Source organism: Anguilla anguilla, chromosome 6 (assembly GCF_013347855.1).
Source record: "Anguilla anguilla isolate fAngAng1 chromosome 6, fAngAng1.pri, whole genome shotgun sequence".
In the NCBI taxonomy this organism is placed as follows: Eukaryota; Metazoa; Chordata; class Actinopteri; order Anguilliformes; family Anguillidae; genus Anguilla; species Anguilla anguilla.
Genome location: NC_049206.1, coordinates 13678799 through 13706391, shown reverse-complemented (window position 1 = coordinate 13706391; position 27593 = coordinate 13678799). Strand labels below are relative to the sequence as shown.

Below are 27593 nucleotides of genomic sequence, written 5' to 3'. Positions count from 1 at the left end.
GAGTCTGTTGATCGCTGGGTGCCTTTCTAGTTTCTCCGTCTTGATTTGCATGCTAATATAGCACCAAGTCAAGCGGCGTTGGCGCGTTTATTTTCACCTAGGTGAGTCATAAAGCAATTTTTCGGTACTACTTTCGTGGTTAGTCACGAAATAGAATAGTAGACATTTTGAATGTAGGCATTTTAAATTTTTATTGGAAGTGGATGTTCACGAATGTATATCGTATCAGAGCAATTTGCGTTGGCGGTCATTTGAGGTAGAAAATGTGCGATTTTATTGCTACTTCAGTGTGTGTGAAATATAAATATATGACGCAAGTATACGTGATCTGACAAGCAGAATTTTACTTGAGATCAGCCAGAAGATGTTTAAAAGCAATTCCACATGTTTAGCTTGTCTGTTACAGCCTCGACATATTGAAAATATTTTATCCCATGAGTACCACGGCATTAAGAACAGCTCCAACTCATACCTGCAGTACTCCACAGCACACCTAATGTGCAATGAGTGAACTACGTCCTTCACTTACTGTCCTTCACTTACTGCATTTGGAGTTATGTAACAATAAACCAGTTCATCTCACCTCTGCATTGTTTTATTTACTTAATACAGCCTGAATGTGAATATTCTATTCATATTCATAAACTCACACAATGTATACGGTAGGCCAGGGGTGTCCAATCTTATCCAGAAATGGTTGTTGTGGGTCCAGGTTTTTATTTTTATATAGCCCAGCACTACAACACCTGATATAAATATCAATCAAGACCTGGATACGTAGAATCAGGTGTCTTGGTGCTGGGGTAAAACAAAAACTGGCACCCACACTGTCCCTTTTTGGATACGGTTGGACACGTTTGCAGTAGACCCTAAAAGGACCAACTGCAAGCTGTTTAGGTGTTTGGCGGCGGGTGGAGCCTATCCCAACAGATATAAGGTGAGAGGCAGGAATATATTATAGACCTGTGGTAAGCAACCCTGGCACACCTGATTCTACTAGTTAGGAACTTCATGCAGATCTTTAACTGTTGAATGAGATGTGCTTTGTTAGAGTTGAAGTGAAAACCTACAGAATGGTAGATCTCCAGGAAAAGGGTTGGTTACCACTACCCTACACCAATCAATCACAGGGCCTACACACCATTCATGGACAAATTCATATCCCAAGGACAATTTGGACTCTTCAGATAACATAACCTGAATGTCTTTGGACTGTGGGGGGAAACTGGAATACCCAGAGGAGAGGAAACCCACACATACACAAGGAGAAAATTCAATCTCCACACAGAAACGTCCTGGGCTGGTGTGTGAACTCGGTACCTTTTTAATGTGAGGCAACAGAACTACTCTGCAAAACTATGCTGCCATGAAAAACAGCATACTTGTAATACTAATTTTAAGTTTACAGTTAAGGCTGTGCACGGATGTAGGTATCTGAACTGAGATTGGAGCCAAAGCTCCTGCATTCTCCTTGTGTTGAAATTCATGTGTTTATTGTTTATTTTGGATCCCCATTAGCTGTCACCAGAATGACTGCTAGTCTTCCTGGGGTCCACATGTGAATGCTGAATAATTTGGCAGGCAGGGGAAACAACTCAGGCAAACTTGTCATCACTCTTTACAAACTGGTCTTTATTAAATAGGTCTTTACGGGCAGGCAGAACATGGGATAGCTGCTTTATCAACTTTCTCCATTATACATTTTGCATAGCTTTAGTGAGCCTGTAGCCACACTGGTGTCTGATGTGGATCAACATGCTTCCTGACTTCTGTCTTAATTTTGTAGACCAACTTTTGTAGCCTCATTTCTCATTAAGTAATTCACATACTTTCTCGTGTGCTCCTTAAAATCTGATTTAGTTGAGTTATATTAAGACAACAGCCTGGCAACCAGCAATTGCACTTGACATTTGTTTAGGTTCCCCTGGAATTGCTTGAAATTATTGAAGACCACACAAATGCAACAAGCAGTGAATGTATGTTGAGGCAAATGTATTGCTAAATCAAGAGGGAATACCAACAAAATATAGTGAAAACAGAAAAAACTTTAGAATTAGGGTTTCATTAAATTGTTTTCCCAGCGATATAGTAATAACTACTACCAATTCATAATGACGTACTCAGCCAAATAAAAAAATAAAAAATAAAAAAACGCTTAACGTCACCGCGCTGAGGGGCGGGTTTAAATGTACGCCACGTGCTTTGTGTGTGCGCTGTAGTCTACAGTCCGAGCTAATGCTAATAGAACATCAAAATGGTTCGGAAATTGAAGTTTCACGAGCAGAAGCTCCTGAAGAAAGTTGATTTTATTAACTGGGAGGTGGATAACAACCTGCACGAGGTTAAGGTGTTGCGGAGATATCATATCGAGAAACGAGAGGACTACACCAAGTGAGTGGCACTTTGCTTGTTAGCTGCCTTTACGTTTGCAAACATAACTTCTGTGAATTTTCTCTTTTCAAGGAAGAAAATTACTTTCCTTAAATATTGTAGATAACATTTAGCTTGCTCGTTTACTACAAAAAACGTAGTTCGCTGCCTACAATTAAAATTGATATCCTGCTACTAGCTCTAGTATTACCCTGGTAGGTAGCTAGCCGGATTGTAGCTGGCTGTAATACGGTTCTGAAAGTCTAATTTTCTTAATATTGTTTAAAGCTTCAAACCTTTACTTGTGTTGCATTTTGTACTTTGTGAGTTTATGTTTGTGGTTGGTAGAGTTATGAGAGCGAAAAGATGAGTTGTTTGTAACAATATTTTTTCGACGACCAATGGGGGCCGCCATGACAGTTTTTTTTTTTTGTTTTTTTTTTTTTGCTGGGTATGTTGAAATAGTATACCACGTTCTGATGGTGAAATTTAGCATTGGTGCCCCTGCGCATATTCTAGCAAGTTTGTGGTTGACAATTTGTCATTATAAGGCAATGTTTATGACGTCTTGTTCTGAAAAAGAATTTCGAGGATGTGAAACGTCTGAAATTACCCCGCGAGAATTGTTTATCCCATTGCAAAAATAGTGATTCTACACGCGTTGTCCACGGGGGAAGGGGAAGGGTCGGCGGGCTGTGCTTACTTAAGTTTAACTGGAAGTGACCGTTTTCCACCAGGTACAACAAACTGAGCCGTGAGGTCAGGGAGCTGGCACGGAAGATCCGGGACCTGGACGAGAAAGATGGCTTTCGCGCTCAGAGCACCTCCATTCTCCTGGAGAAACTGTAAGTCTGAAGAACAGAGCGAGATAGGCGGCAGGTCACGATAAGTGTGGGGAAATGGAAGGACCAATCCGTGAAACGAGAGGAGAAACCAAAAAAGACGAGAAATGAAGGAAAAGCCGACAGAACAGATGGGCCGGGATGGAGAGGCTGTATGCTTCTGCACTGGTTTGTCTTGCGAAAGGTTACAGTATCAGTCAAGGGTTATTTTTACTCATTTAATGCTGGTTTATCCATAGAGTTACTCTGGACAGGGTCATTGCACTGCTCTGCCTGGGCACTGAACTCTTTCAGCAAATGAGTGGGTCATGAGTGGGAGAAGAATTGGTTTATTGACAACACTATAACAATTAGTGAATTTGTACGTGTGGGACTAGGTATTTATGTACAACGATTGTTGCGCCAGTGTACTGCACACTCCAGAAAGTGTCATCACTGCTGGGCAGAATATGGCCCAAATGGGAATGCTCATTATGAGCCAGTTGCCATGGCAGAGAGGTGCTTGTCATAACCAGGATGTACAGCAGGGCTGGGGAATCCTGTTTCAGGAGGACCACCTCCATTTTTGGCTTTCCTGCCAGGTTTATCTCCTCATTATGCAGTTAGCCCAGTCATTTATGTGATCTGGCCTTTTAGGTGCATTTACTTATCAGTGGATGTATTGCAGCTTAATAGATGTAATGATATTCTCATGAATGACAGGTGAAAGTGTTGTTTTCTACCATACTGTTGTCTAATCTGTAAGGTAAGGAGCATTGGTGTATAGATGAGCTCATTAATTATTTGTGCTGGGTGTGTGGGGGGGAGGTGGGAAGGATGAAAGTATGAGGTCTTCAGGAAGGAGGGGTACATCCTGAAAGGAGACCTGGGAGGTTGGCAGGGACAGGCTGAAATGTGGAATTTGTTGTTGTGTGTTGGAGAGGGGTGCTATTTATATTTGTACTGCACTGTGGGGGAAACCTACCTCTGAGCACATGAGTGTAATTCTCCGTAGGTTTGATATTGTCATATTTATGACCAATGACTCATACATTATGACAGAAGAAAGGTGTATTACAGAGACAACAAGCATGTGTGTATGTACATGGGGTTATGTGGTGTGTTAGCTGTGCTAGCATTTAATAGTAACAATAGAATTAATCGGAGGTGTAGTGATGTGTAAGCGTTTCTTTAACCTTCAGCGCTGATCTGTCGTCTTGATTTGGAACTCGTGGAACGGCTCACCCTCCAAGTCATGCTGTGGCAGACTTTACAGGGTCACCGAGGTCACACCAGTCTGCCCCGCCTCCTGCCCTTCTCTCGTTCCACGCAGAGAGAGTGCGAGCCGCTAGGCTAACAGCGGCGTATGGAGAGAACCGAAGGACAGAGGCAGAGGGAAATGGAATGGTGTTATTGGCCGAGTGTGTGTATTCGCCTGCGAGCGCGCCAGCGTTAGTGTGCTTGCATGGGTTTAATGAATATATCAGTGTCTGGTCCCTCTGCGGCTCAGGGTTGCATTGAGTCATAAATTCACAGTCTGACGGAGGGCTGGCTGGCAGGCCTGGTATTCACACCTTGGTCATCTGACTCAGCAACAAGATGGGGCAGGCTGGGGGTGGGGGAGTGTTGTTGAGAGGTCTCTGCACTACTATAAATACACACTGATGACATCAGCAGCGGGCTGATGCACCTGTGTGTTTACACTCAGGTGTATGTGTATGAAGAGCGTTAGGATAGAGCATTCTGAACACTGCATCCAGCTAATGGGCAAGGATTGAATCCTGACTGTGCCAGTGTAAATATGGCCTCTGGATTAGAGGGTGTTATTGAAATAAGGGATACTAATCAACATGTTGAAGAAAATCGAACACACTATAATCCTGTTGTACAATTTGCATCTGGCTCCCCAAAGGTCTGTATTAAAACATAGGCTACTTGTTGCCGGGCAATGCAAGTATGTTGTGTAACAGTTTAATTTTGGGTGTTTAATCAATGCTCTAGGTCAACTTTTTAAAAAAAAGAGCTGCTTCTTGCTTTAGGAGATGTTTGGGATGATGAAACGCAATGTGCAAAGATGAGTGGTGGTTTACGTGCACGGTGTCAGAGATGGCGAAGAGTACTGAGTTCATTGGTATGAAACAGGACTTCAAGATCAGACCATCTTATCTGAATTGTTGCAGTTTAATCTTCTTCCTCTCTCTTCCTCTCTCTTCCGGTTCTCATATCTAACCTCTTCAGTGCAGTACTGTGCAGTTTCTCTCTGTCTGTCTCTCTATCTCTGCTTCTTGGAAAAGACAATGTAGTCTAGTCTTCTGGGAATCCAGCTATGAATTGGTACCCAGGACTGTCGTGATCAGTAGCTGTTTACAGCTGATATGTAGCATTCATATCTACCTGGAATGTTCCTGTTCGTCCCCCAGTTCTGTCATTTTTCTCTCGGCTTTGGAAAACCGGATTTTACATGTACGCATGACCCATGGCGAGAGAATCCTCTGTCTGTTGGAGCGAGCGGAGACTAGCACGTCCCCCTCCAGTGCTCAGTTAACCGCCACCTGTTTTCACTTCTGCTGTCCACCAGCTGAGATGCCTGTCTGCTGCACGTCGCGTGCGGTCGTGCTAGCGCGCGTAGGTGGCGGTTGCCTGATCGGTGGGAGGAGTCTCTATTGCACAGTGTGGCTGGGAATGTCCTTCTGGCGGAATCCCTCCCTCCTTTAGTGGCACTGTAACCAGTCTTGAGTGACCCTGCAGGACCCCGTTACAGTTTGCAGGCATATGGTCAGTTTCTGGATAATGAGTGTCATCACTGTGTCAAGGATGAGTACATTATGTACATTATCTGGACATTTTGAAGGCTTCTGGAATTCTGACATTCTGGAAATCAACATCAGTGAATGTTTAGCCAAGCGAACCCCGAGTCTGTGGCTTTTCAAGTGCAAGTCTAGTTTTAAGATGTCTGCTATATTTTTTTCTGTCACAGAGCCACACCCCCTGTGCCATTTGAACTGGAGGTGAGTAGTGGGGACCTCACTGGACACTGACCTCAGCTCCACTTCTTTCCCCCACAGATACAGCGTGGGTCTGATTCCCACAAAGCAGGGCCTGGCTCTCACAGAGAAGGTCTCAGCCTCCTCTTTCTGCAGGTGAGTAAGAGAGCGTTAAAAGGTCACGCTTTATCGGGCGTGCCAAATCCGGCAGTCGGAGCGGAGAGCAGTTATGAATGAGCCGCCCGACGTTCGCTGGTCACCGAGCACGTTTGAAACACGCAGCTCGGTTACCTCACAAGAAACTGAACAATGCAGCCGAAAACGCATTCAATTGAGCAAAGCCAGCAAGAACGCAACACGTTTGAACACGCGCGCGTGTCGGGGGAAGACCCGTGCCTGAACACGTCGCAAGTTTGTTTGCGCACCTGTTTGTGTGTACAAGCTCGTTAACACCGGTAAATGTTTGGTTGCTTAATGATGGCCACTGGCCACTGTTTGGTAGCTGGTGTTTTTTTTTTCCTGTTTTTTTGTAATGTTAGAATTGGCTCCCCAGCTTCCTGTTTCATATGCAGAAGTTACAATGTTTTTTCTCTATTCCCCTTCTCCACTCCCACTCTTCCTCTTTCCCTCCCTTATTCCCTCTATTCTTTCCTCTCCTAACCTCTCTCTCTCTAATTCTGTCATTCTGTTTCTCTCTCTCGTTCTCTCTCTCCCTCTCCTGGTCTACAGGAGGCGCCTGCCCACCATCATGGTGAGTCTGCGGATGGCTCAGAACCTGAAGATGGCCATCACCTTCATCGAGCAAGGCCGTATCCTTCTCTCAACGCCCTGCCCGCGCGGAAGTAGCCCGCTCGTCTCGCTGCAGGCCCTTAGCGCCCGAGTCTGAATGGCCGCCCGCGTTTGACTTGGCTTGACTTCAGGAGGCTGGAGAGCCCAGCTGCTGGGGGTAATGCGCAGTAGGCAGCGCTGCGTCCTGCGCGTGTTCAGTCTGTATGGAGCGCTGGCATGAAACGTGTTGCATTGTGGGAAACCAGTGCAGTTCGATGTAGCCGTGTGTCGAGTTTTGTAGCGTCCTTCCTGCTTTCCTGGGCTGCCCTTGGTCTGTGGTATTTTAATCCAGTCAGCTTTGCTTCACATGACTGTCACACACCCTCCACCTCTGTGCTAATAAGAGATGAACTGATGGTGAAAATGCTCTTTTAATCTCCATCTCTCCACTCTCCCTCTACTGTGGTCTGTAGTGTGAAAAGAGTTCCTAGCTCACTGATAAGTGTGTTTGAGCGCCTGTAGTAACTTGACAGGTATGATTTGCGGCTGCAAAATGGGCAGAAAAAAGGAAACCGTTCTGAAACGAATAAAGTGAAGGTGTTACGGTTGTGTAATTAGATTTTCACAGACTGTGGGGAATGTAGTTTTACTGCGGAATTTCAGTAGTTTTACAGGTGACACTGAGTTCGCCGTCTTTCATCATCGATTGCGTCTCAGAGACGGGAAGACGGCGGACGCAATCCCTGCGGTAGCCTGTGGTGTCTGACCGCAGCCTCGCGCCGCTGGCATGCCGACTGCATGCAGGACGTTGTGTTTTATCAGCGGACGCAACGGCATTCCGCTCGACTGCAGCGATTGCAGAAGCAGTCGTGACTGAAGGGGCCGTAACTTCCCCAAAAGCGGCGATGTAGGTGTGGGATAGGCATGGGGGGGTGGGGGGGGGGAGGATGTGCTCTTGCGGATCCTAGCTAAGCGTGCGTTAGAGTCCCCCAGTAGCAGTTTGTCCTTGACCGTGTCCTCCCAGACGTGCGCGTGGGGCCTGAGATCATCACCGACCCCGCTTTCCTCGTCACCAGGTCAGTCCCCCCGAACAGCCCCCCCCCCCCGCCTGCCTGCGTCCTTCCTCTTCTGACCTCACTTCCTGTCTTACTCGCTTTGCGTGCTTTTGAGCAGGGGTGACGAAAGGTCAGCGCTGTGCCCTGCAACGAAGACCGAGCTCCGCCTCTTTTGTGCAACTTCTCATTTCCCCAGTGCCCACTTCCTGTTTGTGTCGTTACCGCAGAAAGAGCCGTCCTGGCTTTATCTTCTGCTACGATTTGCTTTAGCTGCTTCCCACCCAGGTTTTACAACTGAAATATTCTGGTTACAGGTCTGATTCCATAAAGTCCCACCACCAAATATGCATATACAATTGATATCATACCTTCAGCATATGCACAATGTCTTCTGTCTTGCTTCACTTGACAAAGCCTTCCATGGTGCTTGACAGAAGCCTGTCTAGTGGGTGTATGTCTCATTAGTTGGAAAAGTGCTCCCTCTGCTGGCAAGCGGTAGAACAGCATGCCACTGTAAAATGTTGCTTGCTTAACCCGGTATCTGTATGTTTCAGAAATATGGAGGACTTTGTGACCTGGGTTGACTCCTCCAAGATCAAACAGCATGTCATGAATTACAATGAAGAGGTAAGGTTTTCATTCTGACTGACTGATGGAAAAGGAGTTGGTGTGGTACAAAATTTAGCCTCTGTACTGAATGAAGACCCCTGCTGGGACACTTGGGGCACACCTGTAGGCTGTTGAAGCGCAAGCACATACACTTGGTGACTGATGTTGCACTAAGGTACATGCAGGGATGGAATCTTTTGCTGCATAGTTCAGTCCTGATGTCTGGAACATTCATTCAAATCCAGTCCATGGTAGGCGATCAACTCGCATAGGCATCAACTCGATCCAGGGAAGTTAGGAAGTGACTTGACACAAATAAATTTGAATGTGATTGCATCAGAGCCCTTAACACCTGTCTGTCTCCGCTTTTCAGAGGGATGACTTTGACCTTGTGGTGTAGATCTGCGTGAAGAGACCTGCAGTTCAATCCATATGCCAAGGACCCAGCGGTAACGAAGAAGACGAGACCGTGTGTGTGTGTGTGTGTGTGTGTGTGTGTGAGAGAGAGAGAGACCGAGAAGTGGTGTACATTAATGTATTTTTCTGCTTGTATTGGTAAAATGGTGTAACGGGGACACACAATGAAAAACATTTACTTTATTAGGCAGGAATTAAGTGTTCACTTTTCTGTATATGGGAGTTTTAATGTGATTTCTTATTAAAGTCCACATAATTACTTCCCAGTGTCATGATCATTGATAAGCCGGTGCATACGGTCCAGCAGGTCCATGTACATCACCCACTTGCTCATGTACAGAAGGTAACTGGAGAGAAGAATCTGCAATCCCACTGACACAGGGTGACTTGTTGAGCCAAAATGTCAACCCTTTCACCCATATAAAGTAGAAACTGGAATAGTCCATTAACATTCCTGCAGGGCTAGGGTAAAAGGTGCAAGTATGGATGATACCAATATACAATGGGGGTGTAAGTGACTTTGCCCAGTCCTGCAGATGAATGTATTGCCTTTATATCTACTACACGGCTTTGGTACAGCACCTGAGGAAGTGAGCTATGTTTACGCTTGCGTGGGCGTTAAAAGGAACCCAAGCTCATTCAACACAAACTCACTCACTGCTGTTCGGAACTTCCCTGTAGCTGTTGATAAAAAATAATAACGGTAATTACACCTGAACAACGGGAAGCAAAATCTAAGGGTTGTCGTTTGCGTTTGAGGACCGCGTGCTCTCTCTCCTTTCCCGCGTCCGTTTCTCATCTGTCCGTGCCTCCGTCCCTCTCAAAGCCACCAGAAGCGCACGTAAACGATGAGCGTGATGAAGACCACGGCTCCAGCGGCCACCTTGGCGTAGGTGGAGCGCGTGTTGAGGTACTTGGCATCGCTGCGGTATTTCTTGGAGAGGCTGGACAGGTTGCTGGCCTTGGAGTCCAGGGCTGGGAAGGCAGAAAGCAGAGGGAGCACATCAGTCGTGAGCGCGCTCGTATCGCATTCAGTTTAACTCGCTCTGTTCAAAGGCCCTATGGGAATTATTGAAAGAAAAGGGGTGTTGACCCCTGTAGGAAAATTATGCAGATTATAACAATATGTTATATGCATGTTATGATGCAAGCCAATGGAGAATGATGTCTGCAAATTGCAGCCAGTTTACAGTATGCTGTTTAACTTACTGCACACATACTGGGATCAAATCTTTTCGTACATACACAAACATACATACATGAAGGAATATTCAACCAAAGCAATGATCTTGATAGCAAATTTGAAAGCTAGCTAGCCAATGTATTTGTCATGCAAGCAAATGTGACCGCATGAACACATTTATTGAGTTTCAATCTGGCAAGGCAGCTTCTCAAAGATGTCAGATCTGCTTCGTAAATATGCAGAGGGAATCACCATGAAAAATCTAGTGCTAGTATCTTAAAATGAATTTTAACTAAATTTACTGCCACATGTATTTTTTCCATCAGAATGTTTTCTTTACCTAAGCATTAGAAATACATTATTTTTATAAATGACTTGTTTAGTTTGCGAGGAAAATGGCTTATTTGGAAAAAGTTGGGGAGAAAATCCCATTGGTTTACATTTTTAAAAAATCTACTGAGCTGACACTTGCGCTGACTTGGTTTAATTATCCCCACTTACATGTGATTGGCTGTAAGTGGGGATAATTGAATCCCTTGCATTCCCCCCCATGTCTTTCACCCCCAGGTCATCTCTACAAGTGAAATTAATTCTCCATTCACTCTCTGGTTGAAATCATGTTTGATAAGTAGCAGTAGCTACAGAGGCAGTGTGCGTGTGTGCTCATGAGAAATGGCACAGCTCATTTTACCAGACAAGGCTTCTCCTCTCTGGAGCACTTCCTCAATGTTGGCCACCATGATCCTCTGCACATCGTGCAGTTCTGTGTTGATGCTGCCCAGGTTCCTACGCGCCCTGCTGTCAATGTACGACTTCTTTGTCTTCTGCATGTAGGTATCTGGGGAGACGGGGAGGAAGGGGTGGGGTCAACCCTGACAGCAGGAACGCGTACCTTCCAATAAGGTTTCACCGTTTCAAGCGATGCTCCAATGGGGCATTTGTTAAAGGAACGATCAGGGCAATCTCACCGAACTCAATGAAGGAGTACGGCCGAGACACTGAATGAACCTTCTTCCCGTACTGTTCGTGGAACTCGCCCTGGAGGTCCTCCAGGTAGGCGAAGGCCAGCTTCTTTGGGAACCCCATCTCGCACAGCACCAGGTAGCAAACGCCGTGCTCTATCGCATAGCTGAGTAAGAAACCCACAAAAAGACATTCAGTGCTGCGGCGCTGGACAACACTGCGTTACTGTTCGGCCAAGTGTGAGTGTCTTGTCGATGAATACAAGTGTTGTGGTCCGCCAGACGTTTTTCATTAGTCTGTTAACCAATGTCATTAGCTAGTGTAAGTCAAGCTGTTAAAATGAGCTCTCAGAGGGCATCTGAAAGCTGTTCACACTTGCTCGATTTGACAGCCACTGAACTACACAACATTTTGGGAAGTTCATAGCGGTCAATGCAAACGAGCAGTCAACTAAATGGAGTAATTAAGCTGTGGGGAATTGTGTTTGGATAAAAACCTGCGCATACATGTTGCCCTCCATTCAGGCCTGCTGGGTGAAATTCCTGGGCCAGCAACAACATCTTATTGTTCCCAGACCCAAGACAATATTTACCAGAAGTTCAGAGACCATTGGGCCCCTGCCTCCCCCGGGGCCCGGGAGAACATACCCCCTCTGACGGCAGCACCGCCTACACAAACTGAACATCACACGGGCTTTACTCACTTTCACACTGCATGCGTTGTGCGGCGCAGTCCCATACTCACTGAAAGGCCATGGATCCAGCCTCCAGCGTGCATCGGTTGGGGCTCTGCTCATTCAGTTTACGGAACAGCTGCTTTGCTTGACTCTGGTATTGCTGAAGGTCCCTCCCTGACTAAAGAAAGAGACACGTCGGCATTTACACAAGCTTCGTGCACCATTAAGTCACACAAACAGCCAAAAAACAGGAATAGGCTCCATGTGTTTAGAAGAATAAAGTAAATAAAGCTGTAAGTGTATTTAAATATAACCTGTTTGCCTCCTCGTCCATCATAAAAAGGAAAGAATGTACAAACCGTATCTACAGTATTCATGAAAGTAAGGGGCAAAAAAATAATAATAATAAATTAAATGTACAGATCAGGGAAAACTGCGAAACAGATACATGGGGCGGTTTCGTTTCTCCTTGCTCGATATCTTCTTTGATTGGCTCTTGACCGTGGGGCACGCCCTAACATATTTTAAGACTACCAAAGACAGAAGTGGGATGTTCCCAGATACTTAATACCATGGAATTGTGTAGTTTAGCATTACTTATACCAAAATTCTTCAACAACCGTATTCAGTTGTCGTTCCAATTTATTTGTTTCGTGTTTACACATATGCTGCTGTAGTAGGAAACCCTTACAGCCACCAGATAGGCGGTTAACGGTACCACCCAAACACTCATTTTCATGCCGGATGACCAGCGGTGCAAGACAGGTCTATATATTTTGGAAAGTCAACAAGCTATGTCGCCAAAATTGTACGATAAGCAAACACGTTTGCAGGCAGCACCACATTGGCTGCCTGTCTTAAACTGCTGCTCTGAGGGCAAAACTACCCTAACTAGAGTTTAGATATCTTCTCGATTGCGGTCGATAAATATTAACGATAGTTAATATTAACTAGCTAGCAAAAACATAATTTATTCAAACCTGTTCATCTTCTTGCATTGAGGCGGCAAGCGGCAATCCGTCCGCTATCCTGGCAATCATAGTCAGCAAAACCATTTTGGGCTGACAGTTTTCTAACTAGTAGACAGGCAAGTCGCGAAAAGTTTGGCCAAACTGACTGCTAAACCCAAACCTCTGGATTGACAGCACTGACGCGCTGAGCTGGCCGGAAATGCGCATAGTGTCCCAGTAAAAAGCTTCCCCCTCTCCGCATTAGCTGTTTCTTGTCGCAATAAAGCGTTCCGAGCAGATTCTTGGGTGGAATACTTTTAGCAGCACTACTGTATTTTATTCGTTGATGCGCTTTCAGTTATATGTTCATATAATTTGCCAGCACCACAAGTTGGGAGGTGTTCACCAATACAAACTCAATGGTGTGGTTGGGGAAGGAACCGAATGTTTATCACGCTTGAGATCATTTATTTGATATTTTTTATTCACAATGATTCATTTAAATTAACATAAATAACAATATTCGCACATCAAAATGAAATTGTACTGGCCATTGAGATGTTTTACGGCGTTACAAGTCTTGGTACATCTACAGTCTATGCTTAGGACACACGAATCAAGAATAAGATTGTAATCTGTGGTGTCCACGTGTTCTGTAGCCACTTCTGTAGCTGGGGTGAGCCTCTGGAAGCCGTGTGCTTTAACATGAGGATTTTATGGGATCTCAAGACAGCAAAAAATGAAGGCAAACCTACGAGGTCCCTCATCTCAATAAAATGGTTAACCTTTGGTACCTTAAGACAGAACCCTACCATCCAGTGATTATGTAACACATCACTGCATGTACAACATGCCTAAATCATGATGGTATCACATACTGTATATTTAGTCATAAGAATTATCCATTATTGAGAACTGTATCTTATCGGACCTGTGTTCTGTAATTGACCTTCGGTATGCAATTATCATACGTCGCTTTGGATAAAAGCGGCGTCTGCCAAATAAAATGTAATGTAGTAATAATAATATGAGATAATAGTATGAATATATGTGGCAATTATAAGAATACTGTCCCCATGGACAATATTGTGTAAACAAAACAACGTTTTCTCTATCTGTATCACTTTTAAAGACTAAAATGTGTTATTGAACGTTTAATATGGGAGCATGAACAAATATTAATCAATGGAAGCGATTTTATCATTTTTGTTGATGAGCCTGCCATGGACCCCCTGAAGACCCCGGTTCCAGTTCGAGGACCCAGGATGAAACTCAGGTTAATTTCATCAACCAACATGCAAGGAAAGACAAACCGGAAAAGGCATAGGTACAGCGGAGAAGGGGCGATTACTTCTGACCCAGTGTACACACTTTGCAGGGGTTAATAAAGAAGAATAAACGACTGAGTAGCTCTGAATGTTTCCCCTTTGTAACAGATGCTCGGGGGTTCTTGTCTTTAAATACATAACAGGCAGCAAGCATAGAACAGTCATGTGGCAGGGCAGGAGGCACAGAAGGCGGAGCACTTACCCGGATGCGGATGTTGTTGTTGACTGATGACGTTCATCGTAGTTGAGTCTCAGGTCTTCACAGTCTGTGCTTGTCGTTGTAGCGGCAGCCAGCTGTTAAATATGTCGGCTAATCTGACTGGGAAGTGAGAAGGGATCAGGCGCACCGCGGAAACGGGGTACAGGCAAGGTGACAACGGGAAAGAGCTAGTCGTTCAGGGAGGCCAAAGTAAGAGGCTATGTGGATTAACGGCTTGGCGAAGCAAATACGAAGCGTTGGTTAACAACAGGAGAGGGACTTGTCAGTACAGAGAAGAAGGAAATAAAACCTACTAAATCTGGGTCACATCGGGCATGCGGTGCTGAATATTAAAAATTAGAAATATGTTTTGTAGATAGCTACCTTGCTACTTTCTATTACTAGCTGCGAAAGACCGGCAAGTCTTGTGCGACTCATTGAGAACAAAGTGTCGGACGACGGATTTGAGAAACCGACTAGCTGGCTAACGTTACTTAAATAGCTAACATTATATGGGTTACGCTGACTAAACATTATTTGGTGATTTGTGTGCTAGGAAGACGACCATAAGGCAAGGTTGCTATTTAGCTATATATACACTCTCGTCAACACGATACATTGGCAAACGTTAATTTGGAAGCTTCAGGGAATAGTACGTTTCGTCAAAACGGGAGGCTGTCAGAATTACAGCCGGATAGCAAACTTTACTCCCTAATTTGCTATCACTGTCAGGATTAGATAGTTGTGTAGCTGTATGTATTTATCTCCAGAGCAATGTGTCTTTTGTATAGGTGCTAGCTAAGACATTGATTGAATGCCAGCGTGTCACACGTCGACAAACGTGTCCAGGTGCCGTGTGACAATCTAGACGAGGGTGAGGGTCAGACAGGTGTACGTAGGTGTGGCGAAGACGGTAACCGAGTCTAATCTCAGGGACAGCGTTAGCTAACAGAGTGGAACCGAAGAGTGTAGTTATTCTGACTACAGTCAGCAATACGCCGATCAAATAGCAGCTGGTGTAGGTTAATCAGTTTTACGGTAGATTGTATGCAGGAAGAACTCTTAGCTGGATTACGATTTGTGGAAGGGCGTAATGCCGGTGTGCTATCTATACATTTTAGATATTTAAATGGCACCCTTTCTTGCAGAAACACTTACACCCTGTAACTGGGTTCCCATATCAGTATGCAAAACATTATTTGACAAGGTGCATAGTAATTATTAGAACCAGGTCATAAATTGGAGACTGGATAGCCAGGGAACAGCATTGGCAGTGTTGGAGACATTACCAAAAAACTAACATCTCAGTTTTTCATTGGTGGGTAGTTAAGGACCAGAGATAAATATCCAGGTGCTAAACCAGGGCCAGTGACTGCATGTCAGCCAGCGTCTGTGCACATCAGTGTGATGCTGTTTAGCTGCCTCCTCTGACGGACTGCGAGGCTGTAGCCATGAGGATTGTGTGGGGGCTCAGCCCTGTCGTGATGCCATCTCTGCTGCAGCTGCTACTTCTGTTACTGGGGACCATGTGCCAACTGGGACTGGCCATGCCATCTGAAGAGAGGCACAGGCTGAGGTGAGTGAGCGGGTGAAACAACGTCATGCTCCATGTGCTAAGGCAACAGTGAGCCCTGTAAAGTGAATGCAATGCTAATTCATCCCCTGTGAGCTCGAATGTCATACTCGCTTCCTCTGTTCCTCGCAGGAATCAAGTGGTGGAGATGTTCGACCATGCTTACCAGAACTACATGGTATGTCCTCAGTCTCTTGTACTCAGACACGCACACAGGCAGACACAAGCGCACAAGGTTTTGCAAATGCCTCTGGTTTCCTTTCTGAGTTTGCTCATGCTGCTTCATGTGAATTGTTCTTCTGTTTGCTGAGTGTCACAAGAACAGTCTCTTAAACTGCTCGAGGCAATGTGAGAAAACACAGAGAGAACTGAGGAGCATGAAGAACAGAATGCCTCTTTCACTCAGTCCCAGTGTATTCACACAGATAAAGCCCACTGCACAAGCTTGCACTGGGGCACCATCTTTGATAGCTCCACGGCTAGCCGTTTATTACCATACTTTTATACTTTGGTAGCTCTCTGTATCTTGTCTGTTCTCTTCCCTGTTCCTGCTGTCTCGAGAAGGGATTTGGGTGAAATGTCTGGCATTTCTTACCAGCTCTTTTGGACATTCTGAAAAAGGCAAAAATAAAGTAAAAGGAACTTTTCTTAGTGTTTTGTTGATTGGAGTGTTCTCTTCCTGTTTTAAAATGCCTCCTCTGCTCCTTCCAGGACCATGCTTACCCAGCTGATGAGCTAATGCCCCTGACGTGTCGGGGGAGGGTACGGGGCCTGGAGCCCAGCCGTGGGGACGTGGATGATGCGTTGGGGAAGTGAGTGGTGTTTGTAGTGTGCAGTGTGTAGTTTGCAGTGTGTAGTGTATAATGTGTAGTGTGTCGTTTGCAGTGTGTATTGTGCAGTGCGCAGTGTAGTGTGTAGTGTACAGTGTGTAGTCTGAAGTGTGTAGTATGTAGTGTGCAGTGTGCGCGTGTGTGTGTGTTGGGTGATTTTGGTACACACACCTGGAGTTTGTGAAGCTTTTCAAAGAGAAAAAATAGAGACTGAGGAACTCTAAAAACTCTGTTTTTGACTGATTTCAATTGTGACTGACTGAGCCACTGATGTTTCACCCGTCTCTTCCAGGTTTTCCCTCACCCTCATTGACTCCCTGGACACCCTGGCGGTGAGTGAGTGGCGGTTAGCATCGTGTTCGTTCCCGTGTTGCTTGCTCGGGATGCCCCGCGTCCCCTCTCTCTGACTGTCCTCCTGCCCTCTCGTCTCCTCAGCTCCTGAACAAGACGGCGGAGTTTGAGGCCGCCGTGAGGAAAGTGCTGAAGGACGTGCGTCTGGACAACGACGTCGTGGTATCCGTCTTCGAGACCAACATCCGCGTGCTGGGGTGAGCCTCTGGAAGCTGTGTGCTTTAACAGAAATAGAGCGCGCTCCACTGACTGACTTTCACTGTTCTTTGGGTGCTGTGGCGGAAGGGACATTTCAGAAATTTACTGCTTTATTTCTGTAACCTTGGAATCTGTGTATCACATTGCATGACTTTAAGCAACACATTTTTTCTAGAGGGTAGATATTTATGTTTATAACAAATAAAATATCAGTACAAATGAAATAATTTCGAATGACCTTGTCCAAAACTAGGTATGTGGTAAAGTGTGAATATGTGGTTGCTTTTTTGCTTTATATGGAGTTTTCTTCTGGAGCAGTTACTCATTGCACATATTTAGACCTGCCACTCCACAGTTATCCTAACTTGCCCGGCTCAACCTGTGACATTAAGAGCCGTGAGAAGGCTGCAGTGCGGGTGGAATGCCAGTGGGCGTGTCCCTATCCGCGCTGTCACTCATCCCTGCCCCTCCCTCCAGGGGCCTGCTGGGGGGCCACTCCATGGCCGTGCTGCTGAGGGAGGGGGGCCGCCACATGCTCTGGTACCGGGACGAGCTGCTGTACATGGCCAAGGACCTGGGGCTGAGACTGCTGCCGGCGTTCAACACCAGCAGCGGGCTGCCCTACCCCAGGGTGAGCGCTATCCGCCGCGCGCCATCCGCCGCGGGCTCCTCCGGCCCGTGCTCGCTGGAGCCACGTCAGCCGGCTGATATAGCCAGCGCTATCCCTCCGCTTTCTGGGGAAACAAAAGAAGCCGAGTGCACACACTTCAGAGATAGAGATACGTATACGTGTACGCGGAGCGCAAACACACGCACTGGCACGCACGCGCAGACCGCCCAGAGGCAAGCATCCGGGAACGTGTCCTGCTCTCGCACCCCTGGTGTGTGGGTTGGCCGTGGGCACGGACCTGCTTGCGTGCGCTGCCTGCATAATCGCTTCATTTGCTTAAGCCGCGCGGACGCGGTTTCATTTCCTCGTTCCTAGTTTGTGTTTGCAGTAATATCTGCTTCGTTTAAATAGGATGCTGCTCGATTGTTTAGATTGTGCATGAGAGCGTGCAGTCTAAACAATCGATGAATTCTGCACAGGCTTGCTATTACTGGCCCAGACGGTGTGGTGTCCTTTCAGCTGTGGCTTTTTTTAGCACCTGGAACAGACAAAGCTAGCCGACCTGAACGAACAGGGCAGCAAACCCCCGGACAGGGAACTGGGTTCAACCGGAAAATGACAAAGGATCGGGTGGTTTCCCTCGGCATTAACCGTGCGTGTGATGCACGTCCTCCGCAGGTGAACCTTCGCTACGGCGTGCAGGGTCCTGAGACGCGAACAGGCACGGAAACGGACACCTGCACCGCCTGTGCCGGGACCATCATACTGGAGTTTGCAGCCCTGAGCCGGTTCACCGGGGACCCTGTGTTCGAGGTGCGAATAGGCCATTGATTGATGAGGCTGACGGGCAGTGAGCTCGGGTGTGTTACCCATAGCTGAAACCGCTGCATGGAACTGCGGCTTGCATATGCCCGTGGGAATGACAACTCGCTGCTACTCTGTTTTGTTTTTAAATACACAGAGATTCTGTAGAGAAGTGTGTATGAGTAATGTTCAGAGAAAAACCCAAGAGCACATTTTCATTTCATTTCATTTCATTTATTTATTCAGGATGCATTTAGATTATTGCAGCCTACAGAGTGCTGTTTTGTTTCACTTTTCCTGCCATTTGAACCTCGAGCAGTCATGGTGACGGTTCATCGAATGGAAAGCGAGATGTATTTAGGTGTAGTTACAGTCTTGTAGTCGAGGTTCACTTGTGATTATATGTGGATGAGTGCATGACATGATGCTGGGTGACACGCAGGACCATGCAAGGCGGGCCCTGGACTTCCTGTGGGAGAAGAGGCAGAGGAACAGCAACCTAGTGGGAACCACCATCAACATCCACTCTGGGGAGTGGGTCCGCAGAGGTGAGAGACAGAGGGAGAGAGGGAGGGGGGAAGGGGCAGGAGGCGGTGCGACTGTCCGCTCACGGGCGCTGTGTGACTGGGGGCGGGCTGTTTGCGTGAAGCGGGCGCTGTGCGTACGTGCGTGCGTGACCGCGCGAGTGTCCACTGTGTCCCTGCAGACAGCGGAGTTGGGGCGGGCATCGACTCGTACTACGAGTACCTCCTGAAGGCCTACGTCCTCTTGGGGGACGACCTCTTCCTGCAGCGCTTCAACATCGTGAGTGTGCCCCGCCCCCTGGGCCCGCCTCCCCCTCCCGCGCCCTGCCCGCCGGCCCTCGCTCCGCCCTAATTGGCTCAGTAGCAGAATCAGCAGGATCGCTGCAGCTGCCCGTTAAGGCAAATGAGGACAGGACCGTTACCTCCCTCAGCTCCCTGGTGCCACTGGATACCTCTCTGGAAAATCAGATCATTTCTGCTAGTGCTGTGTCTGGGAGTCCCACGGGGTAGCGCTTAATTAGGCCTAGTGCTGCCCCAGGGAAGGAGTGTTACACACCAGTGGCTCCTCTGACTGGTCTGGCGCCCCCTCTGGTGTGACAGCTGCAGCGGCTAAGCTGGAGGAGCAAAGAACCGATTGGCTGACTGACTGCTAGTCCTCCAGAACTGACAGAAGTGATTAGTGAGATGGACTGAGCCTACATTTGCAATTGGCTGTTAGGGGGGGAAGAAAGGAAAAGTTTTGGTTTACCCTTATGTTATTGTATGGTTCATATGTATATATGAGGAAGCTGGAAATGAATACATTTCTCTAACTAGTTGACGTTAAATGAAACCAAGTGAAAGCTCAGTTAGAAATGGCATGCCTGCATAGGCATGTGCAAGGATGGCCTATAAATGCACTGCACACAGACCCACACGCTCTCCTGGGTTGTATTTAGGAGTGCTCTTGTGATTTCTCCCTGTGTGTACCCCAGCACTACGCGTCTATAATGAAGTACATCAGCCAGCCTCCGCTGCTGCTGGACGTGCACATCCACAAGCCACTGCTACCTGCGCGCACCTGGATGGACTCCCTGCTGGCCTTCTTCCCCGGGCTGCAGGTAGGCCAGGGACCGCGGGGCCTACAGCACCAGGCTGCTGCTCTGGCCGCGGGGAGGGGAAATGAAGAGACCACTCTCCTAACGGACAGAGACCGCCAGATTCTCTTTTGGGTCAACGGTGTCCTTTATGTCCTCCACATGGAGCGTTCAGAAGCTTGGCTTCATGGAAGTAATAGAAAATCAGTAGCTGCTAATGTTATTACTCTTTTAGGATGTACTGTAATTGGCTTTAACTGTCTTCTATAGTAGTCTATTACAACATATTGTATTTCTGTCATTTGCATTAATTGCCCAAGGGGGAGGAGGGGCAGGGAGTGTTGCCTTGGGGGTGGGGGGATAAGGAAGGTGGGGTGGGGCTGTTTGTTGTCAAAGTTTTACACATAAAACATGTTCTAGTGTTTGTGATTTTATTTTTGTCAATAAAAGCAATTGTTCACAAAGAAAGTGACTATGGGCAGTGTCCTTGATGCAGAGGTTTGCAGTACAATGTGGAAGATTGATCTCTGCTATAATCAGTCTCCCTCCCCTTCTCTCTCTCTCTCCCTCCCTCCCTCCCAGGTGCTGAAGGGAGACATCCGACCCGCCATAGAGACACACGAAATGTTGTATCAAGTCACCAAGAAGCATAATTTCCTGCCTGAGGTAATGTGTCTGTCATCCTGTCGGGCTCTTTGTCAGCGTCCGCGTGCCTGTCAGTTTGTTTCGTCATGTTTGACTGACTGCTTCAGTCCGCCTCTCTCTGATGATCCATCTGTGTCACGCTCTGTTTGCTTCTGCCCCCTCAGGCGTTCACCACAGACTTCCGCGTGCACTGGGCCCAGCACCCCCTCAGGCCCGAGTTCGCGGAGAGCACCTACTTCCTATACAAAGTGAGCGTACTGAGCGCGTGCAGACCGTAGCTTCCTGAGAGTGGGATGAGACGTGTTGGCCACAGGACCGTACCCATGGGAGTTAAAACAGGAAGTAAAAAAAAAAAAAGGTTGAGAAATGGGTGAGATCAGAGCTGATTGGCTGGAAGCCTGGTGCAGATGGCTTGCGCGGGGCTGAGCTGGAGCGCTGTGGGAAGTTCGCCTGTTGAGCAGTTCTCCCCGTCCCGTCCCCCCCAGGCCACCCGCGACCCGTACTACTTGGAGGCAGGCCGCACCGTGCTGGAGAACCTCAACCGCTTCGCCCGCGTTCCCTGCGGCTTCGCCGCCATGAAGGACGTGCGCACGGGCAGCCACGAAGACCGGTGAGAGAGAGAGAGAGAGAGAGAGAGAGGGAAGGAGGGAAGGAGGGATGGAAGAGGTGGAGGAGAAGAGGAGAAGACTGAGTTATGTGAAGGGTTGTGGATGTTTTGGGTGTGTGTTTTTGGTGTGCGCTTGTGTATTTTTAGAGTTGATTTTATGCTTTGCTGACAAACTGCATTATACCACTCCCTCTGTTTTTCCATTACTCCGTCTTTCCTCCTGCTCTTCCTATCTCCCTCCCTCCCTCCCTCCATCCCTCCCTCCCTCCACAGTATGGATTCGTTCTTCTTGGCCGAGATGTTCAAGTACCTCTACCTGCTATTTGCCGATGAGGAGGACCTGCCCTTCGACGTGGAGGACTACATCTTCACCACGGAGGCCCACCTCCTCCCCCTGTCCCTGTCCACCGCCCTGCGCGTGCAGGCGCCCCCTGCTGGCAACGGCACGGCGCTGCCCCCCGCCGGGGAGGAGCTGGACGACTCCAACTTCGAGTGGACCTGCCCCAACACCCGGCTGCTGTTCCCCGACCCGTCCTTCCCGCGCACCCTCCGCGAGCCAATCAGGAGCGCCGTGGACAAGAGCTGCCACATGGCGGCCTCGCGCAGGTGAGCGTGGGGAAGGCGCGCGGCGGGAGAGGTGAGGTAGGCAGACGGACGGTGGCGGGCCAGCCCTGACTCACTCTCGCCCCACTCCCCCCTACCCCCTCTCTCTCCAGCAGCGAGCCGGGGATAGGCCGCGCCCCTCTGAGAGCGCGGGACTTCATGGCCAGTAACCCCGAGCACCTGGAGCTGCTGCGGAGAATGGGGGTCAGCCTCATACACCTGAAGGATGGCAGGGTGCAGCTGGTGCAGCACGCTACCCAGGTAACCCACACACACACATGCACGCACACACACACACACACACACACACAGGTAGTCCTCACAGCTCCTCTGATGAGCTTGGTGTTTCTGGTACCAGTGATATTGAGATACTTACAGTGCAGAAGTAAACATTGCTGTGTGATACTGAGTCAGGTCTGAGGTCCTCTCTCTCCCTCTCTCTGCAGGCGGTCAGCCCTGTGGCCGCGGAGGACGGGATGCGCTTCATGCAGGAGATGATGGAGCTGTCCAGCCAGCAGCAGAAGGAGCAGCTCCCGCCCCGCGCCGTGCAGATCGTCTCGCACCCCTTTTTCGGCAGGGTGGTACTGACCGCCGGGCCGGCGCAGTTCGGGACGGACCTGTCCAAGAGCAGCACGGGGGTGAGCGCTTCCGGGGCCCCTCGCTTCTCCCTGCAGCGGCTGAGTCTCAGGCTCTCGGGGTGGTTCTGAGTCTCTCTGTCTCTCGCCCGCAGGTCCAGGGGTCCGTGGTGGTGGCGGAGCCGTACAGCGGCTGCGCGGAGCTCGGTAACGCCGCCCTGGTGGCGGGGCGCATCGCCCTGCTGCAGCGCGGCCAGTGCATGTTCGCCGAGAAGGCCAGAAACATCCAGAAGGCGGGGGCCATCGGGGGCATCGTCATCGGTGAGGGCACTGAGAGGCGCACATATTAAAGCCCCGCCGGTGAAAACCGAGGGGCCAATCAAATCACAGGACGCCCTCAACCACTCCCAAAAGGTTCTCTATCCTGCTAAGCCCTTCCCCTCTTTTCCCTCATTGGCAGACGACAACGAGGGCAGCAGCAGCGACACGGCGCCCCTGTTCCAGATGGCCGGGGACGGGCGGAGCACGGATGATGTCACCTTGCCCCTCCTCTTCCTGTTCCACAAGGAGGGGAACATCCTGTTGGAGGCTTTAAGAGAGTACAGAGAAGTGGAAGTGCTGCTAAGCGACAAGGCCAGAGACAGAGGTGAGGGAAAGGGCATCGGCAGGGTGGCGGGGGGGGGGCGACGAATACGCTAAAACAAACGCGGACCGGGAGACGGAAATGGCGGTATTACTGGTGTAACTGGATATCTCTCCTCTGCTCTTTCTCTTTGCCCCCCCCCCCCCCTGCTTTGGAACAGCAGCAACCTTATATAAAGGTAAAGCTCTCCCCAGCTACCTCCAGAACAGTAAGTATCTCTGTTCCTCCTGACCCCCCCAATCTCCTTCCCTGCTGTCATGTAATGTAGCCTGTCTTCAGCGTTAGAGGGGGGCTGGATGCGTGTTCTGTCCCACTGGGGCTCTGAGCAGAGCTGTGAGAGGGTCGATCCGCACCAGCGGTGTAAAAACACACAGTTCAAAAGGCAACGATCTGATCCATTCGATACAATGTGCAAAAATTGATCTGTATAGTTATGAATCATAGCAAAATATTTAACTCTCCGTAATCTTACAGCGGTTTGCTCTCTGGCAGTGCTCCCAATATCAATATTGTTCATATTTCTGACTCGACCTCATCATCAGTCACGCTGCTGCTGTTTTTCCTTCTGCTGTTAAACGTGACGTCAAGTTTTTGCACTCTCAAGATTCAGTTTGCGGGATCATATACATCGATCGTCTCTCACTAAATTGGATCGCGTCTGAGAAGAATTTGCGGATGTTGCCAAATATCGAACCGTTGCCTCTGGAATTTAAATCATATGCTGTCGTGGTGAATCCTGAGGTTTACACCTCTAATATGTGCCGTAGGTGCGCTCTCACAGCAATACCATCCACACACTCCAGCTCCTACTGTGACATCATCACACGGTGCCCTAAACCTCTGACACTGAACTGGGCCTTTTGCTGCAGATAGGAGATTAGTGCGAGACTCTCACATTTGCATTGCTGCCGGGTAGATTAATAAGCACTGGGACGTGCACGTGCACACGCATAGACCGGTCTTTTTAACAGCCTGCTTCTCGCTGGCACATTTAAGTGCGGCAGCCTATTTGCGCACACGCTGTTTGTGCTCAGACAATCTGCCTTTCACTCACTTGTTCTGATGGCATATCTTAACATGGAAAATTCAGGCTTTTGCATAGTGGCAATGAAAAGCCATGGGAAGGACTGCTGACTTTGCAACAGCAGGGGCTGGTGTGCTGAAATGGAGGCTCAAAACTCACCTTTAATCGATCATTAATCTCCACCTGTTCCCATTCATTTCCTTGATTAACAATTAAACTAACATTTAATTTGCAGACTAATCAATACCGATTTGTATAACAATAACTGTTTTTATTTCATCATTAATGTTCATTACTGTTCCCTTATGGTTGTTGTTCATTGTTGTTCTTTTCAATATTGTTCTTTACATTCTGCAGAATTTTCCTTATTTCCAGAGATTTATTTAACTTGTGGATTGCCCTATTCTTCATTCTCTGGGCAAATTCATAGAATATATGTGATGTTAAAGTTTGATTTGAAAAAGATTCTGCAGTTTAAATACACACGAAGCAGCAGAGATTTCAAAGCTGGTGCTATATACAGTTAATGAGAGCTTTTCAGTTTTACAGGTTTATTTTCTGTAATCGTCAGTTATTTTACTGTATTAAATTGTTTTATGATTTACATTCTGTAATTTGATGTGAAAATGGCAAAGCTGCTTTGAGCTCAAGAGCTCCTCCTGCTTAACGCGATGTGTGGGTCCTGAGTTTGTGTGCAACTGGCCTGAAATTCACCGTTCACCTCATGTGTGCTCCCCTCAAGGTGGCGACCCTGACGGACAGGAAGGAGACTGCACACCTGTAGAGGAGGACCACACTGCTCCCTCCCCCTCCACACCAGTTGAGCAATCCCAAGCCACCATCAGGGAGGAAGATGAACCTACTGTGGGTAAAGAGGAGCCCGGCGCAGAGGACAAGTCTGGCGATGGTGAAGAGGGGGTGGAGCCAGCGGAGGACGGAGACTCAAATAGCCAATCAATTGACTCGCTGCTCGCTGACTGGAAGGAGGACTTGGAAGCTTTTCAGCAGATGGAGAAGGATGAGCTTTGACAGATTTCTTCCCCCCCAGACTCTTAACTATGGTACGATCCTGCCAGGCTACAGGCTGCAGGGCCAGTTCACTGTGCCTCCTATGGGGGGGGGAGTCGAGAAGGGGATGACATTTTGGGTGAGGAGCAGCAACCCGAATCAAACCCACAGCTGTGGCCACCCTCTTACCCCTCCCTCCGCCCCCTGGTCCCAGGTGCGAGAAACATGCATCGATGGCCTCCGTCTCCCCCGCCTTCTTCACACCACTGGCTGATGCATGGCTACACCCCCTCCTGCTGGGCATAGACTGGAGCCCTGAACTGACTGGAAACACGAAGCACGCTCTTCACTTTCTGTTGCTTTGTCACGGTCCCTCTTTCTTTCCTCTTCCTCGTACATTTCAGAATCACGGAGAACAGTTTTAAATTGTGAACGCCGCTGAGTAGTTTTAACTGGTTTGCCGATCGATCGATGACGCTAATGGTGTCGCGCGTGTCCCTGTGCTGTGGTGAAGGGAGGGCGGGAGCACTGCGGTAGGTGATGTCACCGTCGCTCCGGGAAATCTCTCTCGCTCAGGGACGCGAAGTAAAGATGTCCCTGAGCTCTGGCTCAGACAGCGAAGTGATGATGCGCGGGGTGGGATAGCGCTCGATTAGGCAGACGCCACTTACGCCCGCTCGCTCGCCTCCAGACCAAACTGCCCCAATCTCCAGACAGCGCGCACCGACTCCGCCGCCGCGGTGACGGTCTGTCTGGCTGATACAGGAACACCAAGCGTTCCATGTAGCACCGGCTTACCAAGTAACCCCGGTCAGGCAGCCCCCTAGTGCAAAGAACCACAGGCACAGCACTCTCCAGAACTGTATAGAGTTGAAAGTGAATATGTGTCTGCATGTACATGTATGTGTCTTCTGTTTTCAAAGGAGCTGCAAAGAGCCTCTGATTGGTCGGATAGATTGACCCATGCTCTGGCTGATGCCATCTGTGGCAAACCAAAGTTTTTCTTGACTTCCTTTTCTGGGCAACACTGATTAAGGCACCCATTTAAATTTGTGCTCTAACTATTTAAAACAAATTGGTCACCATTATAATTCAGGCACATTGCGATTTTGAAATGACAAGTGGCCACGCTAATCCATATTTTAAGAAAATTGTGCATAATTTCATAATTTAACATTTTTATGTGTTGCCTTTCTAAATAATGTGATGAAAGTAATAATATACACCATTAATATCCTTTCTCATTTCTACATTTACTATGTATGTGCTGGTTACCAGGCATTCTGTGCTGCTAATAAAGTTCAGTGTTTTCTGGTTGAATGGGTATTGGAATGAGTGAATAGCAGTGGAAATCTCTGTCTACTGAGTTGGTTAAAAAAAAAACACATCTTTATTTCTAGCCTTATACAATGGGAAAGCTGGTTTCTAGGTACACAGAAACAGTCAGGTGTGTACTGCTTCCTTTCTCTTATATATGAAAGGGTTTTAACTGTATATCGGTGATCTAATCTTGCCACAGGGCCATGTGAAGAAGCTTCCAGAAGTCTTTCTCCCGCACTCAAATCTGAGGCAGCAGGAAATAGGTACAGCAATCAAGGACTCTATTGTCAAACACTTATCAGTGCTGTTATTAGCACCGTTGATTAGACATGTGTTGCAGCATATTTTTTAGCGTCCTCTGGCACGGTGGTAGATCTGAGTGTGCTACCAATGACACGACTCTCAAGACAAGACGCACGACTAATTGCCGTCATTCAGTTACAGATTTGTCAGGCAACAGGTATAAACTTAAACTAAACCTTTGACGTAACTGTTTGGAAAATCTTTATTTTTATCAAATGTAAAAGTAAGTCTGTACCTTAACATATTTGGTAAATGCTGCAGTTACACATCCATGTTCACTTGGCCAACAGGTCGGGTCCTGTCGACTAGCCACAGATGAGTAACACTTGAAACTGTGAAACAGAGTGGCAGGACAAGAAGACAGTTATGGACTGAAAAGATTAATCTCCACATTGTGGGGATCGATTCATATTAGAAAAATTAATTATTAGCTTGTCTGAGACCAATGTCACCTTGCTGTGAAAATGTGTGTTTTACAGAGCGTAATGATGTGTGAAGCAACTGGAATGAAAAAAATGAGCAGGACTTTTTAAATAAAAGTGTCAAATTATTCAGTGTTTCAGTGTTCTTTTTCTT

General features: G+C 47.8%; 3 protein-coding genes across 7 annotated transcripts; 2 read left to right on the top strand and 1 right to left on the bottom strand.

Moving 5' to 3' along the window:
• The first annotated feature begins 2165 nt into the window (after positions 1-2165).
• Positions 2166-9285, top strand: imp3 (IMP U3 small nucleolar ribonucleoprotein 3). The gene is made up of 7 exons (XM_035423513.1): positions 2166-2391; positions 3108-3215; positions 6257-6331; positions 6905-6984; positions 7968-8019; positions 8553-8625; positions 8981-9285. Exons 1-7 carry the CDS (start codon positions 2255-2257, stop codon positions 9005-9007), a joined length of 552 nt encoding a protein of 183 aa, XP_035279404.1. The 5' UTR covers positions 2166-2254; the 3' UTR covers positions 9008-9285.
• On the bottom strand, positions 9190-13043 carry LOC118230462 (vesicle-trafficking protein SEC22b-B-like). Its single transcript, XM_035423511.1, has 5 exons — positions 12827-13043; positions 11915-12024; positions 11176-11336; positions 10899-11045; positions 9190-9999 (listed from the first exon to the last, which is right to left on the bottom strand). Exons 1-5 carry the CDS (start codon positions 12899-12901, stop codon positions 9845-9847), a joined length of 648 nt encoding a protein of 215 aa, XP_035279402.1. The 5' UTR covers positions 12902-13043; the 3' UTR covers positions 9190-9844.
• A 1272-nt stretch (positions 13044-14315) lies between these two features.
• edem3 (ER degradation enhancer, mannosidase alpha-like 3) lies at positions 14316-27568 on the top strand. 5 transcript variants are annotated; one of them, XM_035423507.1, is made up of 20 exons: positions 14316-15899; positions 16029-16074; positions 16608-16708; positions 17019-17058; positions 17162-17274; positions 17753-17906; positions 18564-18698; positions 19132-19237; positions 19396-19493; positions 20188-20313; positions 20872-20955; positions 21099-21182; positions 21420-21544; positions 21815-22147; positions 22261-22405; positions 22591-22782; positions 22875-23040; positions 23180-23365; positions 23526-23570; positions 25129-27568. In XM_035423507.1, exons 1-20 carry the CDS (start codon positions 15775-15777, stop codon positions 25413-25415), a joined length of 2691 nt encoding a protein of 896 aa, XP_035279398.1. In that variant the 5' UTR covers positions 14316-15774; the 3' UTR covers positions 25416-27568. The 5 variants fall into 5 exon arrangements, with proteins under 5 accessions (XP_035279398.1, XP_035279397.1, XP_035279396.1 ...); XM_035423506.1 differs by having other exon boundaries at positions 23523-23570; XM_035423505.1 differs by having other exon boundaries at positions 14317-15899; positions 22258-22405.
• The last annotated feature ends 25 nt before the right edge of the window (positions 27569-27593 follow it).